The following is a 19,652-nucleotide window of genomic DNA, read 5'->3' as shown; positions in this document are numbered from 1 at the left end:
GTGTGTGTGTGTGTGTGTGTGTGTTACTTTTAACGTCAAAGATATTTTTTCATGTGCTACTATTTACAAATGTCATTTTTTTGCTATCCTTGATGATCTAGGTGCTACGTCCAAGCTCTGCACGCAAAGACCTGAGGGGGTGAACGCAGCAAAATTTTGACCGATTTGGTCGCATCCAAGCTCCGAACCACAAGGGAGTTGGGGAAGGAGCGACGCAAATCGGAAGGTACTTCACTTCGTTCTGGAGTTCTCAAAGAGCCGAGGGTCGGAAGGACGAAGTGGAAACCTCTCTCGCGGTTAACGTTTCGCTGAGCGGCCTCACGAGTCGAACATACTTGTTTGAATGGCCCAAACTGAGTCAGTGCGCCACGAAGCGCACTTTAACACCAGATGTGCCATCGTGTGTCCTATTTTTCGGTCATGGAACTTAATCCATGTGACTGGGAAGAGCATCAAGTGCAAAGAGGACTTTCGTGGGAGAACTAAGGAGGGGAGATATATAATACAAAAATTAATACACCTGGATTTTAGTTGAACAATATAATTAATAAAAGGGTGAATGTTTATAAATGTTTTTATTTTTACAAAAATAATCAGCAACTTGTTGTACTTATAATTAATCTCAGTATTTTTGGTTAAACGTGATGGGTGAGTGTGCGTGCGTACGTGCGTGCGTGTATGTTACATCAAGTGCGGACCTAGAACAAATTAATAGAAAAGTGTGCGTATGGGTACATTAGGAAGAAGGGCATGGATTTCTGTAAATAAAGAGTATGGGGAGGTGGAACGGTTAAAAGAATATTACTAGAACCAAAATATTATTTAATGATTAATACCGAAGGAGGAGGGAGAGAGAGAGGGGAGAGAAAGAATATGCGGCTTACTGGTGATAGAAATAATGAGTGGCATCTTGGATGTAGTTCTCGGCGATGGAGTTCATGTCTGGTTCAGAAAATGACATGGCTCGAAGATGTTGGAGCTGAACTCCGTACGTGATCACTGACCCAAAAAACTATATCGGAATGAGCTTAGAGCGCAAAAGCTCGAGGGCCCGAGAACTCGCAAGAAACAGCCAAAGGATGATGATCAAGAAATGCCCAGGAATGCCCAGAGTCCCACAAGATCACCGTTTATATAGAAATATTCTTAGGGGAGGGAGTTTCGAGAGTTGATTAGTTGAATTCGGATTTGTGGAATAGGTTTTGATAATTAGTAGTAGAATTCTTTTCTCGCTCTCGGGTTGATCAAAGTTTTGGAGAAGGAAAATGTGTGACCGGAATCTGTAGTGTGAGAAAGTATCATTCTTAATTTTATGATCTTAAAATTTATAAGAAAATGCACGTGCAGAGGATACATTAAGAAAGCGCACGTGCAGCGTCGGCATGGGATTACCAAATACCCCCCCCCGCCCCCGGAACGTCGTATCTCACTTCTAGATTTTACGATCGCAAACTCGTGAGAATTTGTTAGCAATTTGGCCGTTAAGAAAATGTTCTGGCGCTAGTCCCGCGCCTCCAACTGACATTTTTATTATCATTTATTGTTTTTCTAGTCGCGACGCCCAAGGAAGGCATTATTGGCATCTCTTTAGTCCCGCCGTTCGCGCACGTGCGTCGATTATTAATTTATCTTAGCTGACATTTATGAAGAGATACTGGAATTTTCGCTTTAGTTTCTCATGAGAAAAAAAATTTTTATTATTAAGTTTTTTAAGTTGTAACGGTTTAATTTGTCCATTACTCGTAACTGTCTTTATATTCTAACAGGGGTTCAATGGGTGATGAGGCTGCAGTGGTGCGTATCTTGCTAGAGAATGCGTATCTATAAAATGCTGCATACAGCCGTGCTGCAGACCATCAGCAATAAAACCATCAAGTCCTATTGTCTAGCGTCCTTGTCGCAAACCCTGGGTGTGACTTAGATCACAGCAGATAGATAAAGGGCGGAAGGTGGAACTCTGGCGTCTGAAAACTAGAGCAATCCAGCTAAAGAAAGGAAAATACTGACAGAAAACCAACTCTCTAGGAAAACAATATGCAATGTGTAAAACAAACAAAAATTGTACTCCAGGTGGCAGACCAGTACTGGAAAATCCACCCTCTTTTGAGGCTGGCCCCAAGGATTCTAGGGGGGGGAGGGGGCAATCGTTGCTGTTTGAGGACCCTTTAAACACAGTGAAAGGGATTACAGAACTAATGATGACATGATAGCCAACTTCAAGCCACAAACGCAAAACGAAATGTTACTGTGGGAAGCGTGGAGAAGGGCGGAAGATAGAATTACTTATCTAGAAACAACATTAAGAAAACTACAAAATAGAGAAAGCGAAGAAATAAAAGATTATGAGATGGACGAAGAAAAATTGGAATGGAAAACCAGAGAAGGTACTCGAGAATCAAAGGGAGAACCAAAAAACGTAAAGCCAACTCGTCACCGGAGACATCTCCACAGCAAGAATCGGGTAAAATCGAAAAAAAAGATGAGAGAAAAAGTATACCACCGCCGATATTTATTAATAAAATAAAAAATTTTAATATACTGAAAGACTTAATTATGCAAAAGATTAAGCATAATGTAAACTTCAAAACACTCGTAAGCGAAGAAATAAAAGTAAACACAATGGACAAAGAAGATTATAGAGCTATCATCAAAATAAACTTAAAACAATAAAAACACAGGAAAACCTGTTTTTTTCAATGCAAACTTGTTAAAGCCATACACAGTAGTAATAAAAGGGTTACACCCTACAACTAACAAAGCAGAAATAAAAAACGAACTAGCGAAATGGGACACGAGGCCATTCGAGTAACGAATATTATCATAAAAAAGAAAATCAACGATATATCGACCAAAATAGCGCTACCACTATTTTACATAGATCTAGTTACTAAGCCTAACAATAAAGATGTCTATGAACTGGAGAACATATTCTACACTGTAAAATCAAAGTTGAACCACCGAGAAAGTAAAAAAAGAAATACCACAGTATAAGAAGTGTCAAGACTTAGGACATACACAGAACTACTGCCAGAGAAAAAACAAATGTGTCAAATGTGGAGCAAATCACTTCTTTACAGAATGTAAAAAACCAAAAAATACAAAGTGCAAGTGTGCTAACTGTAAGGAGGAATACACGGCAAATTGAAAGGAATGTCCAGTATACAAGGAGAAGGTGACGTCTCAACAAAAACCAAAAACAACTGCAACTCAACGTATTAAACAAAATACTCGAACACTTGCTAAAAAAGTTAATCTTTCTGAATCCTATGCAAAGATAGCTAGTATGAAATATACGCAAACATCAAATAGAATTATGGAAACGCAGAATAAATTAAAAGAACCAACAATACAGGATGTATGGGAGATACTTAAGAAAATACAGTATACGTATAATAATACTGAACACAGACTGGAAGCGCTGGAAGAGAGCAATAAGCAAAAACCACAGTTAAAGTGTTAATGACGGATATATTAATGACGGATACATCGTTTAGAATAACCTGGATCATAACCTGGAATGCGAATGGACTGGCTCAGCATACCAAGGAGCTGAAAACCCTACTAAATCATAAAAACATAAATATTGCATTGATATCCGAAATTTATTTTACAAATAAGAACTATTTAAAGATCTACGGTTACACGGTATATCACACAACACACCCTAGTGGCAAAGCTCACGCAGGAACAGCTGTGGTCGTTAAAAATAATGTGAAACACTCCTCATATAAGGAAATTAGAAATGATTATCTGCAAGCCACTATAATCACCTTATAACATAATAATGCGGACCTCAATATAACAGCAATATACTGCCCACCATAATATCAAAATAAGTTCGAGGAAAAAATAAATTTGGATCACGCTTTATAGTCGGAGATGATTTCAATGCCAAACATACGGTATGGGGATCCCGCTTAATTTCCCCCAAAGGCAAAGAATTGTTCAAGGTAATTGAAGCCTATAAATGTGAAGTCCGTTCATCACGAAAACCAACATATTGACCAGCAGACAGAAACAGAATACACAATCTTATAGAATTCTATATTACTAAAGCATCTCAACAAATTTTACTTCGAAGTTGAAAATATAGAAGATCTTTCCTCGGATCATATGCCAGTGCTGCTAACACTTAGTACCACAGTTATTCGAAAGAAAAAGATAGTTACACTTACCAGCAAACATACAGACTGGAACAAATTTAGGGAAGACCAAATAATAAATTTGAAGGTAAGGCTCAAAACCGTGGAGGAATTAAATGAGAAAGCACAAAACCTCATTGATTATATAAATACAGCGGCGAGAATCTCAACACCAGCACAAAGTAATACTACAATACAGGAAATATGCTATCCAGATGAGATCAGAAGCATGATTAAAGAGAGAAGAAGAGCTAGACGTATCTGGCAGAGAACAAGACACCTAGAAGACAAAAATACGTTTAATCGCATCAACAATCAATTGAATTGATTAATCAAAGACAATAAAAAAAAGTTTCGAAAGCTATTTAGGAAACCTATTCGTAGGTGCAGATACAAATTATTCTATGGAAGACCACTAGAAGACTAAAACGACCAATTATTAGAATTCCACCGCTAAAGGATGAGACGGGAAAGTGGATACCGTGATGAAGGCCAAACTGTTTGCTCGACACTTGTACAAGGTATTTCAAACTAATGACATTCAGTCTAGTAAGGAAGCAATTAAATTGTATCATAAAGACTTAAAATCAAATATTTTACGCCTACTGAAATTGCACAAGAAATAGATAAAAATATGAACCCAAAAAAAGCTCAAAGATATCACCTAGGGTACTAAAAGAACTATCAAGTAAGGCAATCGTGTTTATCACATATTTACATATTTAACGCCTGTCTCAGATTAGAACATATACCAGAAAGCTTCGAGATAGTACAAACTATAATGATTAACAAACAAAAAAAGTAAGTTCTTTCGAACATAAAACCTTTCATACAAATATGTGCATATACTTTTTTTAAAAAAATTTACAAAGATTTGTTTTCTTTGGCCTCCTAATTAAGGGTATACTCCCTTAAAATTCTCTGTCTCGTTTTAAAGCGAAAAAGAAACAGAGACAAAGAGTTTTGAGCCTCATTTAAAATCAAAGTAACATTGTGCAATCGGGCCTTAATTAACAATTATATAACTCAATCAATAATCCAACGGTTCTTATATTTACAAACTCAAATAGTCATAAAAAGTTAATTAATAATAAATTTTCTACACAATAATGAATGTGTATTAAATTCATGCATTTATTTCATAAAATTATTCCCGTTGGATTTGGCATCAGCGGTTTATCTAATTAAAATTTATTAAAAGATAAACGTGCAATATTCAATTAATCCTTGCCTTCAGTAGAATAAGGTTTGAAATTATTTAACATGATCGGTTCTTGTCCTTAGTTCTTCATCTAAATGTGTAAATCAATCATATATTGAAGAATTTTACAACAGTTGCAAAGCTTTTCAATGAGCACATTGAATCCATATTCATTAAAAAAAAATCAATTTTCCATTAATTACGATTCGTCGAAAAAAGACGGACTACGTAAATTCACTGATTAATTCTCATTGGATTTGACATTTTCAGCGGTTTGTCCGATTAAAACCCTTCGAAAGCAATCCTATAACAAACTATTAAATCCTATTTAAAGGAAATGTGAAATATTTTAATAATTCTTGTTCAGTGCTTTCTTGCATACATGGATGTATACCAATACAATCCCATTGAGTCTGCTCCGATCCATTCCGATTTGAAAAATGAATAGGAAAACGTTGGAAATTTCCGATGCATTAATTAAAACCGATTCTAATTTTACCAATTGTTTTAATCGGAAATTCACTGGTTAATTCCCATTGGATTTGACATCGGCAGCTTGTCCAATTAAAATCTATTGGGTAGCAATCCTATAAAAAACTATTAAATCCTATTCGAAGGAAATGTGAAATATCTTATTAAAGTTTAACGCCACTCTAGAGCTTGAAAAAAAGACGTGTTTTTGATAATTTTTTACAGAGATACAATAAAGGAAATGGGAAATCTGTTTCTAGCAGTTTATTATACATGTTCTGAAGTAAATAAAAAAATTTTTTAGTTAATATTTTTAAACAAAATGGCGGCTACATGTCAAAAAACCCCTACGTACTTCCATAACCAATCATATATAGTTTTTAAAAATTTTGGTTTTTTGTTCCAGATTGAAAATTGTGGGAGAAACTTTTCCGGCCCTTCGACGAGAGGTGGTTTCGAGTTTCCTATCATGTAGCCGCCATTTTGTTTAAAAATGTTAATTAAAAAATTTTTTTATTTGCTTCAGAACATGTATAATAAACTCCTAGAAACAGATTTCCCATTTCCTTTATTGTATCTCCGTAAAAAATTATCAAAAACACGTCTTTTTTTCAAGCTCTAGAGTGGCGTTACCCCTTAAATCGTATTTGAAGGAAATATGAAATATCTTATTAATTCTTGTTCAGCCCTTTCTTGGTATTACATTGGTATAGGGTAACTCCAACAAATACGCCGCGCTGGGATTTACGCCGCAGAAGTCAGAAAAAATAGAAGGAGTGGGGGTAATTTTCCCGTAACTACTCTGTTACATACCTTTATGTTATATTAGTATTGTGTTATGATTTCAGCTTCTTATTGTTAATATTAATGAATTTATTATGAGTTGAATGGATTTGTTACTGTAATAAGTAACGCCATCATAAGTTATAATCTACATAAAATGATTAATGTAGGACGTGTAAAAGACTTAGTGGTTATTTCGTGATACATACGTGTAGTGGAATAGTAAAGTATGTTTGCATTATTTGTAAATTTTTCATGAGCCGTACATGCCCCCTTTCCCCTATGAGTTGCCATATATCCCACTCCTATAAGATATGCGGCAAAAATACAAGGTTTCAAAAAGCTTATTTTTTAATATGAAAAATAAATATTTCGGATTTCTAATATTTTTTTCATAGTAATAGACAGTACAAAGTTTTTACTGATATAGTTCGTTTACTATAAACATAGTAAATAATACTTAATAAATTAAGTTTTTGATAGGTGCGGCGTATATATCGGAGTTACCCTATACTAATACAGTCCCATTGAATTTGCTCATTCCGATTTGAAAAATGAATAGGAAAATATAAAAAATTTGATGCATTAATCCGATTAAAACCGATTCCAATTTTCCCAATTGGTTTTAATCAGAAGTTTTAAGCAGTTTGACATCTATAAACATTCAGGATTCGTGGATCATCGAAGAAGCAGTTCTCATACGATCGCAGAGATCAAGCAACACTAGATGAGATACAGCTTTGGATGGGTGACAGCTTGAGAGTATCGTAAAATTAGATTCAAGATACTCTCCCAAATTCAGGAAGAAACTTTTTTTATCACATTTTTGTAGTGTGTGTTTTAGGATATGATGTTAAACACTAATATTTATTTTGTGATAATAAAACTGAATGAATTAATTTTTCCAATAATTATCTGAATAGTTTTCTCAATAATCTAATAGTAGCTCTTCTCAATAGTTTGCGAAAGAACTACGATTGAATAATCAAATAGTTTCACTAATAGTCCATTTCCGTAAGGGTTCGAGGGGGTGTCTCACCTCCTCGAGATAAGCACAAAAAAAATATGGGTCTGATATTTTTTCATGCTCTACAACATATCCAAAGCGCATTAAAATCAATAAGAGTCAGTTCCCTTGTGAGTGAGTTTGTAAGTGAAGCTACGTTCAGCAATATCACGAGGGTGGCCCGATGTATCATTTTATCCTTATTGTTCACCATATGTTAAACAAGGATATAATAAAATGATACATGGGGCTATTCAGGTAGTATTTCTAACATAGTCTGAGAAAATATATGAGTGTGTGTTTGTATGTGTGTACACACACGTGGTATATATTTATAGCACGTGGTCTGTAATACAAAACGCACCCAAGCCGCGAATCTGCTTCGTCATCTTCCGTAGGTCTGATCCAGGCAGCGTAAACACGTAAATAAATGTTTTCAGTATACGAAATATTATTTAAATATTAGAAAATGATATATAGTTAAGCATTGTATAGTAAGCTTGGCTATTAGGAATAAATTACTCCGTAAAATAGTATCAACTTTCATTAATTGCCAAGAACGAGACATACTTGACATTTGGATGATGACGATGTGCTTGATGGTGCAACGATAGTTTTACGTGACTTGTTCTCTATTTTGTATTTGTCTTGTTGACCAGCGTGGATCGGTCTTTAATTAATAAAGTCTGAACATTTTGGATCAATGTTAAAGTGACTGCTTCGTAATATTTTTTCAATAAATCAACAAAAGGAAAAGTATTTTATCAACGATTTCAATGTTGAAAATACTCACCCAGTTTGATGAAGTAAATCGCAAAGGTGAAATAAAATGTCCACTTCCAATGGGGTTATCTGGGACATCATTTGTGCAGAATAAAGAAATTCCTCTGGCAAAAAGTTATAATGTTTAAATACTGACGATAAAATCTATTAATATCTATTTAATTAATCTATAGATATTTATGTACTGAACATTATGTTGATGAAAATTAATGTAAAAGTAATTGATTGATTAAACGTATTTACTACATATAGATTATAAGGGAGAGTGGTGTCGGTTGAAACAAAAAAAATATTTTTTTGCAGCTAACCAATTTATTATAAATAAGAAAAAATTGAAATTTTTTATGAAAACAAATATATCCTTTGGCATTAATTTCAACTTAATAGATATTTAAAAAAGTAACAAATTATAAATGATATTTATCATTAATGGCATCGTCGCAACTTGTTACAATTGACACCGCGGTGGTGTCAATTGTATCACCGCCGCTTGTTTCGATTTTATATCCATTAAACTTACATGTAAACAATAAATTGAATTGATATATATACCTTACTGCAAAGCTTGATATTCATATAAGTGTGATATTCATATCACACAGTATCGTCGTATTACAAATTGTTGCGGAACGAGTTGCACTAAATAATGGCGGGTAACAAAGTTTACAATCTAACCTTGATTTAACAAAAATAGGTGCTGCTACGTTTGCACTTACGAATGGCCACTCAATTTTTCGTCAATGACTTATGTCTGTTAACGGTATGCAACCGTGCATGCAGTTCAGCCTTTCGTCAATAGATACAGCTATTGCGGTCAATGTTACAATTGACCCTCTGTTTCAACCGACACCACTCTCCCCTACTATTAAAATAAAAAATAAATTATTTTTTCCTCATATATGATTTCTACATCAACAGCAAGAAAAAAAAATTTTTTATGAATATCCATTTACGCATTTTTCTTCACTATACCTTTGGTAACTTCTTGGTATCTGTGACCATTGGTTGCATTTAAGTAGATACGTTTAATAAGTTCCATATTATTTAGGAGAGAATTGAATGCCATAAAGTATGGAAAACTAACTTTTCTTCCGCTTTGACCGGCACCAACTGCCTGCGATGTATGAAAATACAATTCATTATGTGGTATTATACATTCAAATAAATTTCAATACTACTTTACATTAAAATGATACAAAATTAAAGATTAATAAATATTAATTTGTAATTAGCGGATGTTCCATACATGTATTAAACACATTAGGTGTTAAACTTAATTCCTGCCGTTTTTCGTCTCCAAAATTGATTTGTTTCGAAGGGAAGATGAATGAATACCTCAATCAAAGTAATTCCCTCCATTTTCTACTTTATTACTAATTAATAATACTTTATTAATAATACTTTGATTAAGGTATTTCCCTTCGAAACAAATCAATTTTGAAGACGAAAAACGGCAGGAATTAAGTTTAATACCTAATACTTTAGACAATTTGTTTCTGACCTTATCTTCACACAAATTGTGATTAAAATGTATAGTATAAAACATTTAGTAGTCAATTACAAAGTTTTCTATCTCCTCTTTAGTAATAATACTACTTACAGCAATTAGATTATCCCTCACATCTTTTGTAAGTAAATGACTCTTAATACTGAGCATGATGTCTTGGAAGTCTAATGCGGAAATGAAACCTGCACCATCTTTATCAAATTTCTTAAAGGCTTCTGTTGCATATTCTTCATGAAAATCCTAAAGATAAGCATTTTTAATACAAAATTTTATCACTAACCTGTTTTAATTTATATCATATTTAGGAATCGCTTTTTTAAAACTATAACTATATTCTGTATGTACAAGGAATAAATTTTTTTTAATATATGGAAAACATTCCGAAATAAGAAATGTTACTTCATGACTTTTCAAGATACCTCAGTCAAATTGTATACACACATATATTAAATACATATATGTGAAAAACAAAATAAACATACGGCGTTATATATAATTCATAATCATTGTCACTCGTTACGTCACACTTGGCTTATTTACTGAGCAAGAATAACAAGCAAATCAGCAATTAAGGAGGTCGTAAGGGCATAAAATACATATATTAATATTTTCGCTTTAAACAAACTACATACGTGTGAAAGTTGTGTTCATAACATTCTGGTTTTATTGAGCAACACATTTTTATAGGTTATTTATTTTATTTGTTATTAGTTTTATTGTTATAAACAAAAATTGTTAAAATAATAAGAAAAATCTAAATGTTTTTATATAAATATATTAAGTACTAAACATGACTTATGCAAAGTTTCATTGAGATTCACCATTAGTTCATAACAAGTAACAAATTTTATTTATTTACTGAACAATTAATGTCTGCATCTCAAGATAACTTTACAAAAATATTGTTGAATTTCTAGAGTATTTATATAAAAAAATTGAGATTTTTATTATTATTTTATAATACATTTTCATATATTTATATTAGAGTACAAATTAAAAAAATATTACTACGTATTTAAATAACTTTTGATCCGAATGGTCAATTGTTTCTATTTTTTTTGTATTATTATTAAATGAAATTTAGAATAGTCTGTAATTTTTTCAAGTAGTTCTTAACATATTGCATTTGCCTTACAACCTCCTTAAGCATGCAACAAAATATGATACTCACATGCAAAAACTGACTAAACTCTGCATAGCTGATTAGTCTACTTTTATCCTTTCCAAAATAGAGTTTGATAAAGCTACTGGCCATATTAAAGGGCATTTTTTGATGCAGTACAGTTTTCCGCATCACCTCAGCGAACTCGTCTGTAAATTGATAATAATATGTCCATAAAAGACATATAACTTATTTCAAAAAGAGAAATGACAATTTCTTCGTAATAGTCCTTACCAAATGCAACCATTCCATTTCCATTAGTATCAAAGAGTTGAAAAGCTGTTTTATATAGAGCATCTGGTACACAGAGAAGACCTTCAAACGCTTGAAATTCGGCAAATGATATAAGTCTGAAAAAAAAACGATATGTTAACTATAGAATACATTTGTTCGTTGTGTGTGTGTGTGTGTATAAAATATTTGCTTCTTACCATATATGTTATTATATTTATTATAATTATATTTATATAAATATACACACGTATTCGCATATTATACATATTCATTAATATAAATCGAAAAAATATCTTCGCAAATGTATATAGCTATAATTTTTAGAGATATATCCTGTTATTTACATTATATAATTTATATTAATTTACACATACAAAAATATTTTAAATAATTTCTTCTTCAAATGCCATACACTATCTCAGCACATAGACACCCCCCTCTCATATACCTTTGCGCGCACACTAATCGTACACAACGTATATAGGAACCTATAACAGTTTAAACGCCGATTCCAAACGGCAATTTTTGGTAGAGAGGTTTCCTGAACAAGTATATTACTCGGTGGTTTGCCATTGCCTTCCGAGAGGAGCTACGAGTGTATGAAAATTTTTCGGTTCTACCGGGGGTCAAACCCGGAATCTCTAGTACATCAGACCAGTGCGCTGTCTGCTACACCACACTCGCGTTAATTAATAATTAAATAATTAAATAATTTATGGTATTTTAAAGAAAAAAAAATTATTTTTTATATATTCGTATTTAACAATTTATAACAATTAAAAAAGACGTTACTTCTGTGAAGCTGACCCCACCTTTTCAAAATTTGAAAAAAATAAGTAGAACTCTGGTTGCCCCCCAAAGAGTTCTAGAATCTCTATCAATTTTAAAAAGAGTTTCGTCGATTAAAGCGGTGAAAATTCTATTTGAAGTATCTAGAGGGGCTAACTTCACGATTAAAACTTGGAAAGGCTATAACTCTTTTATTTTTTACTTTAGCGTCTCGATACAAATAGAACAATTGATAGAACTCTTTGAGGGGCTATCATAACTCTCAAGAAAATACCGGATTTCCGAAAAAAATTTTTTTTTAATTTTGTTTTAAAATATTTTTTTGATTTTCGGCATTCTGTTAAGAGTTCTGATAGCTCCTCAAGGGTTCTAACGACTATCCAATAATAAAAGAGCTGTGATCGCAAACAAAAATGTTCTAACCTTGAAATAGAAAAATTTTAAATCTAAAACTTTAAAGTCCTAGAGATTTTTAGATATTAATTTCAGCGCATCGATGAAATCAATAGAATACTTCGGAAAAAAATTTTTTTTTTAAATTAAAAAGAACTTTTTTTTAGAAATTCGTAATTCTGTTATAAATTCTAGTAAACTCCCGAAAAGTTCTAACGATTATTCTTAATAACCGATGACTGCAATCCATAACTAAAAAGTTCTAGAACTTTGAAGTTTCAACTTTTGAATATTTCCCAGTTCACAAAAGTCAAAAATTTTTTTCGGGAATTCAACGTTCTGGCATGAATTCTGGTAGTCCCTGAAGAGTTTACCATCTAACGATTATTCTTAATAATCGATGCGGTAAAATGAATATCTAAAAAATTCTAGGACTTTGAAGTTTCAGATTTCGAATTTTTCTATTTTAGTACGCTAAAACTTTCTTCTTGGCTATTTGATTATTAAGGGTAATCGTTAGAACTTTTTGGGAGACTATTAGAAGTCATAACAGAATTACAGATTTCTAACAAAAATTTTTTTAATATTTTTTAAATTTTTTTCGGAAAATCGATATTTTATTGAGTTCTGGTAGCTCCCCAAAAAGTTCTAATTATTCTTAGTAACCGATACCATAAAATTAATATTTAAAAAGTACTAAGACTTTGAAATCCTTAGAATCTAAACAAGACGAGACGAAACGAGAAAATACCGAGATTTATTCTCGTCAAGAATAAATGATTGAAAACATTTTTACGTCTTGACGAGCTGAAATCTCGCTTCTCGAATTTCATGTCAAAATATTCGGGATTTTCAACTATCTCGTCTCGTCTATTCTTCACATCTATCAAGATTGACACAATATACAAAAATTGAGACGATAAAGCGAATAAATGACCAGAGCAAGACGAATAATAAAAAACAGCGATCAAACTATCCTCTAAGTAAGAAATTTTTATATTTCTGTCTCTCTCTCTTATATTATATTCGAATAAACACATACGCATCAATAACTTGTGTCGGTTCTTGTTGGTATGATTACTCGGACTATTTTGCTAAATTAAATATGAACTAACACATTATTTTCTTTCTAATCATTGCGGTGTTTGATTTTTAATGGAACTATGAACAATCAAAATGTATTCCATTTTATAGATAATGTTAAAAGTAAAAAATTAAATAGTTTTAGATCCCCAAACTTCTGCCGAAGGTAGGGCTGATATTTTGGAGATGTCATTCTATTCATCCAGTTGTTCATCATTATAGAGCTGATAAGTAAGTATCATTAACGTCATTACAAGGTATACGAGGGTCGTCTGAAAAGTTTTGAGCCTAACATAGAAAACAAATAATTTTTCGGTCAAATTCAATTTTATTTTTCCACATAGTCTCCTTTTAAGTCGATACATTTTTTATAGCAATGCTCCCACCCCTTTAATCCATTCAAATAATACTGAGCGTCTTGCTTTGCAAAATAGGTGTCTACGGATGCGATGCCCTCCTCTTTCGATGAAAATTTCTGTCCTCCGAGCCAAACTTTGAGCCTAGGAAACAGAAAAAAGTCGCTGGAGGCCAGATCTGATGAATACGGTGGATGGTCAATTAATTCGAACCGCAATTAGTTAATTTTTGCCACAGCGACCGCCGAAGTGTGAGACGGTGCATTATCTTGATGGAACAGCACTTTCTTCTTTTTCAAATGCGGTCGTTATTTCTCAATTTCTACCTTCAGCTTGTCAAGCAATGATGTGTAGTACGTCCCTGTTATTGTTTTACCTTTTTCAAGATAGTCGATCAACACAGTTACATGACTGTTCCAAAAAACAGTCGCCATTACCTTTTCCGCCGATAAAACCGTCTTCGCTTCCTTCGGAGCAGGTTCATCCTTCGCAGTCCACTGTTTTGATTGTTCTTTCGTTTCAGGAGTGAAATGGTGGACCCAAGTTTCATCAACCGTTATTAATCGACGCAAAAAATCCGACTCGTTTCGCTTAAACCGCTCCAACAGGGCCTTAGAAATGTTCATTCGAATGCGTTTTTGATCCAGAGTGAGCAAGCGCGGCACCCAACGCGCGGTTAACTTACGCATGCCTGATTCTTCAGTCAATATATGACAAACACATTCTTTTGATATGCCAACAGCCTCTCCTATCTCCCTAATCTTAATTCAACGATTGTCCATTATCATTTGATGAATTTCTTCGATGTTATCGGTGGTAGTCGCAGTTGTTGGCCGTCCCGAACGCTCATCATCAGCTAAGCTGGTACGACCACGTTTAAATTCAGTTAGTCATCTTTTCACGATGGTAAATGATGGGGCAGAGTCCCCGTAAACAGCGTCCAACTCGGCTTTAATTTGCGTAGATGTATTGCCTTTCAAATGCAAGAATTTAATTATAGCACGATATTCAATTTCTTCCATTTTTACAAAATGACGAACACAAATGATTGTTAAACAAGAACTGAACGTCCAAAGTGGCCACAAATGTCACAGATATCTTTCGTAAGTATCACGATTATAATACCAGAATGGTTTTGACGAGTAACGCCATCTTCATGATGAGGCTCAAAACTTTTCAGACGACCCTCGTATCTGAATGCCTGAAACATTGTCTGAATATCTAATTGAGATAAGAATAAAAAATAAAAAATAATAAGTAATAATTAATAATAATAAATAATTATCTAAAAATAAAGTATAATGCCTATAAGAGCCTACACAGGATGAACATGTGTAATAAACAATTTATTATTATTTAATATAAAAATATACAGTAATCGTTTCGATCCTTGTTTCGGGTCCTCTTTCTCTTCTCTCTCTTCAGTACAAACAAAATAAAAATATCTTAAATTACTATTGCGTCCGAGGTTCCGCATGCATGGAACCTGAGGGGGTGGACGCAACGCGAACCGAACCGCTGTATCGTCGGTCCTAGCTCCGGACCGCAAGAGAGCTAGGGGAGGGACCGACTCAACAGGAGGCACTTCGCTTCGCCCTTTGGCCACTTGGTAGAGCCGGGGGTTCGAGGGAGGATGAAGCGGAAGCCTCTCTCGAGATCGACACTCCGCTGAGTGCCGCTCGAGGCAAATGCACAGGCTAAAGGCCGGGGAACTGGGTCAGTGTGCCATAAGGGCACACTTCTATCCCAGTTAGGCCAGTGCGTTCGATGCTCTTTTTTTCGGCCTTGGAAATAAATCCAAAGAGCCGGGGATTGGGCTAAGTGCAATCGTGGTCGGCGTTATAAATATGAAGAGGCGTTTTAGTAAATATGCGATATTTCCATATTTCTTTGGTAATTGTTTTTAGTGCGATTGATGTGTGTAGAATTAATTGAGTATGGGATTATGAAGCTGGGGAATATTCAGTGAAGGGATTCAAGTGTTCAACGGGAATGGGGAACCTTCTAAATGGACGACTGCGGAGCGCTGGGGACCTTGTGGAAAAGTTAGCCAATAATCGAGGAGTTCTGATAAATTGATTATATATTGGGAGGTAGGGAGCGTAGGAAGAGAGGATTGGGGGTCTGGAATTTCAGCAAGTAAGGAGTCTATATCTGGAGGAGCCTGAGGAGTGGAGTATAAGGGAGGAAATTCGGAAAGATCTGGAAATTCGTTGGGTTCCGAGGGGAGATCCGAGACGGGTGAATACGAAATGGGGATAGAGGGAGAGAGGGGTGGCAGGAGTGGAGGTGACGGCGGGGTTTGATCTATTGAGTTTACCTGTAGCGATGACTGGACGTCAATGTCGCGGGAGGGAACATCAAATAACTGCGTGGGCCCGATTCTCGAGACGCGCCTCCGTGTTCGGACGTACAAAGTAACGGAAAGGCGGCGCGGGAGTGTGGACCCGTTTGAACGCATTGCAACGTTCATGTATTAACAGTTAAAGGAAAACAATTAAGAACCGATTAAAACAATTAGCTAACAGACAAGAAAATGAAACCGGGTGCGAGGGTCTGAATATGAAGAGACAGAAAAGAAGAAAACGAAAAAAAAGAAAGGAAGAGAGAAACAAAAAGGGAGGGAAGGAGAGTGATGTTCACTTACTACTTGATGTGGTTGCGATGAGAAAGTCAACTCAAGGGACCAGTCGGGTTGGCGTGGTGGACTCCAGCTCCTGATGCACTGACTCGAGATATTTTAATATATGTTTCTGACGAGAGTTGAATCGCTACTTTCTAGGTTGATTCTTAAAAAATTGTCTCTCAACCCCGAAGAGATTTTCGAAAGTATTGGTGAGCTCCCGAGAACACTGAATGTGACGGTCAGAGATAAAATATAATAGTTCCCGACTTCCGAAAAATGATGAAAGAAAAAGACGAAAGACCAAAAGACCAAAAATTGGACAAAGAAGTGACCGTCTGACTTAACAAAATAAAAAGGCAAAAGTGATGCTGCGGACCACAGACCGCGGTTTATACAGCGGTTTTTCCCTTAATTGGTAGTTCTAATTTGGGTGGTGGGTTGTTTTTCTGGGTTTTCTGGGATTGGTCGACATTGTGGGGGAGGAAAGGAATCGGTTGATATCAACAAGCGTCTTCTTAAATTAATGGTTCTTCTAAATTTATAGGAAAATGCACTTGCACCGATTAAAACGAGCGCACGTGCACTGTCGGCACGCGCCCGTCAAACACTTTCCTTGAACTTCGCATGTCACTTTTATTTTTTATGGTCGCGGACATCGTGAGAATCGTCCGCGACTTACTTGTCGGAAAAATGTTTAGGCGCAAGTACTGACATTAATTGTCATTTTTAATGGCGCTGTCTAAGGGAAGTATCATCGGCGATGCATCAACTCCCTGCGTTCACCGATTCTAACTTAATTTTATTTGACGTTAACGGAGACACTGCGGAGTCTTTTGCTTCAAACTTTTTCATGGGAAAGATTTTTATTACTTTTCTTAGAAGTCTTAGAGGTTGATAACCTCTAGGTCTCCGTAAGAAAGAGAAAAGAGGCAGCGTGAGTCCATTGGACGTAACAATACAATAAATCTAAAAAAACGGAGTGGTTGCGAAGATTGTGTCCAGTCTTGTGACAATAACATCAATTTGGCAAAATTACTACGGAAAAAGAACACCAGACGCAAATTAAGAAAGAAATTGACGCTAAATAATGTATAGAGAAAAAAATCGTAGTAACACTTACATGTCATGAAAGATTATAACGAGGCGACACATGAATTTCAAACGTGTATCCTGTCATTAAATTGGAAAATACTACACAAACAACGTAAACTCATAATGTGAAGGATTAAACTTACACAGGTTTATAAACATTATAGCTTACATAACAAATGAAATTGAAAGGTAGTCGTCAATTCAGAGTACCGATAAGAAATGAGAACATATCTCCGATCAAAGTCAAGAACGGAACAAGATACACTTCCAAACACACATGTCGCAAATAACAGTTTGATGTTTAATAAACGTTAAAGTGGAAAGAAAAGAAAATATAGAGAGAGTCAAGAAAGAGAAAAGAAATAATAAGAGAAAGAATAAAATTAAGAATAGATAAAACAATTAATAAAATTAAAATAAAAGTAAAAATAAACAATTAATAAAATTAAAATAAAAGTAAAAATAAAAAATGAATGAATATAAAAATTATAAAAATTAAAAATAAAAAGTTAACAATAAATAAAAATAAAAATAGCAATAAGGATAAAGATAAAAATAAAAATAAAGCTATAAATAAAATTTTAAAAAAATGACAAGAAAGAAATAAATTTTTAATTTTATTTATAACTTTATTTTCATTTTTATCTTTATTCTTATTGCTATTTTTATTTTTATTTATTGTTAACTTTTTATTTTTAATTTTTATAATTTTTATATTCATTCATTTTTTATTTTTATTTTTATTTTTACTTTTACTTTAATTTTATTAATTGTTTTATCTATTCTTAATTTTATTCTTTCTCTTATTATTTCTTTTCTCTTTCTTGACTCTCTCTATGTTTTCTTTCCTTTCCACTTTAACGTTTACTAAACATCAAACTGTTATTTGCGACATGTGTGTTTGGAAGTGTATCTTGTCCCGTTCTTGACTTTGATCGGAGATATGTTTTCATTTCTTATCGGTACTCTGAATTGACGACTACCTTTCAATTTCATTTGTTATGTAAGCTTTGTGTAGTGTATTTTCCAATTTAATGACAGGATACACGTTTGAAACTCATGTCGCCTCGTTATAATCTTTCATGACATGTAAGTGTTTCTACGATTTTTTTCTCTATACATTATTTAGCATCTATTTCTTTCTTAATTTGCGTCTGGTGTTCTTTTTCCGTAGTAATTTTACCAAATTGATGTTATTGTCACAAGACTGGACACAATCTTCGCAACCACTGCGTTTTTAGATTTATTATACTTTAAGATATTTTTATTTTGTTTGTACTGAAGAGAGAGAAAGAGAGGACCCGAAACAAGGGTCGAAACGTTCACTCTATATTTTTATATTAAATTAATAAATTGTTTATTACACACGTTGGGTGGCACCCAGTTCGACACGGCTCAATTAGACACGAGCCACTCACAGCGCTTGAGACTACAAAGCTCCTAAGCACCGGTCGCTGTGACTGGTGGTCAATCGAGCCGTGATCAATCGGGATCACCCCACATACGTTCATCCTGTGTCGGCTCTTATAGGCATTATACTTTATTTTTAGATTATTATCTTGAGAGCCTTTTTTTTATTTATTCAATTTTTGTTAATAAATAATAATTAATATTTCAAAATCATGCAACTATTTTTTTCTAAAAATCACTAATTAAAAACTGTAATAACTTAGAGAATTAGAGTTGACTGTAATGGTCTGCAGTTTCTCACTAATAAGGTAGATACGTTCACGTTTATTTATTTCTTAAATTACTTGCAGAAGATATTACAAATAATAGAAGTGTGAATAACCGATTAAAAATAACGAAACAATTTTCGATGAGACTTTACGAGCAGATTTTTGAACTGGCAGTCGAAAAACTTTGCTTAATAAAGCATTTTCGTTTAAACGCGATGAAAATAACATAAAATTTGCTGTCTGTACCAGGTATGTAAATATGAAACCGGATTTTTTAATAGAAAATACACATTTATTGCATGAAAATAATAAAAAATATTTTATTCGAAGTATTGCTCATCGCTA

At 33.9% G+C, this 19,652-nt stretch overlaps 1 protein-coding gene across 1 annotated transcript in view; it reads right to left on the bottom strand.

The window, feature by feature from the left end:
- The window catches only part of aralar1 (calcium-binding mitochondrial carrier protein Aralar1), a gene marked incomplete at its 5' end in the record, with an annotated part of 141,212 nt that extends 129,807 nt beyond the window's left edge, over window positions 1–11,405 (bottom strand). The window contains 5 exons of the mRNA XM_018520239.1: window positions 8,397–8,490; window positions 9,359–9,500; window positions 9,987–10,133; window positions 11,065–11,204; window positions 11,290–11,405. Coding sequence (XP_018375741.1) covers window positions 8,397–8,490; window positions 9,359–9,500; window positions 9,987–10,133; window positions 11,065–11,204; window positions 11,290–11,405 — 639 coding nt within the window. The remainder of the gene's footprint in view (window positions 1–8,396; window positions 8,491–9,358; window positions 9,501–9,986; window positions 10,134–11,064; window positions 11,205–11,289) is intronic.
- Between the last annotated feature and the right edge of the window lie 8,247 nt (window positions 11,406–19,652).

The sequence above is a fragment of the Trachymyrmex cornetzi genome, unplaced genomic scaffold (genome assembly GCF_001594075.2).
Source record: "Trachymyrmex cornetzi isolate Tcor2-1 unplaced genomic scaffold, Tcor1.1 scaffold888, whole genome shotgun sequence".
Lineage (NCBI taxonomy): Eukaryota > Metazoa > Arthropoda > Insecta > Hymenoptera > Formicidae > Trachymyrmex > Trachymyrmex cornetzi.
Note: the sequence above shows the minus strand (reverse complement) of the source record. Positions and strands in the feature narration are given on the sequence as shown.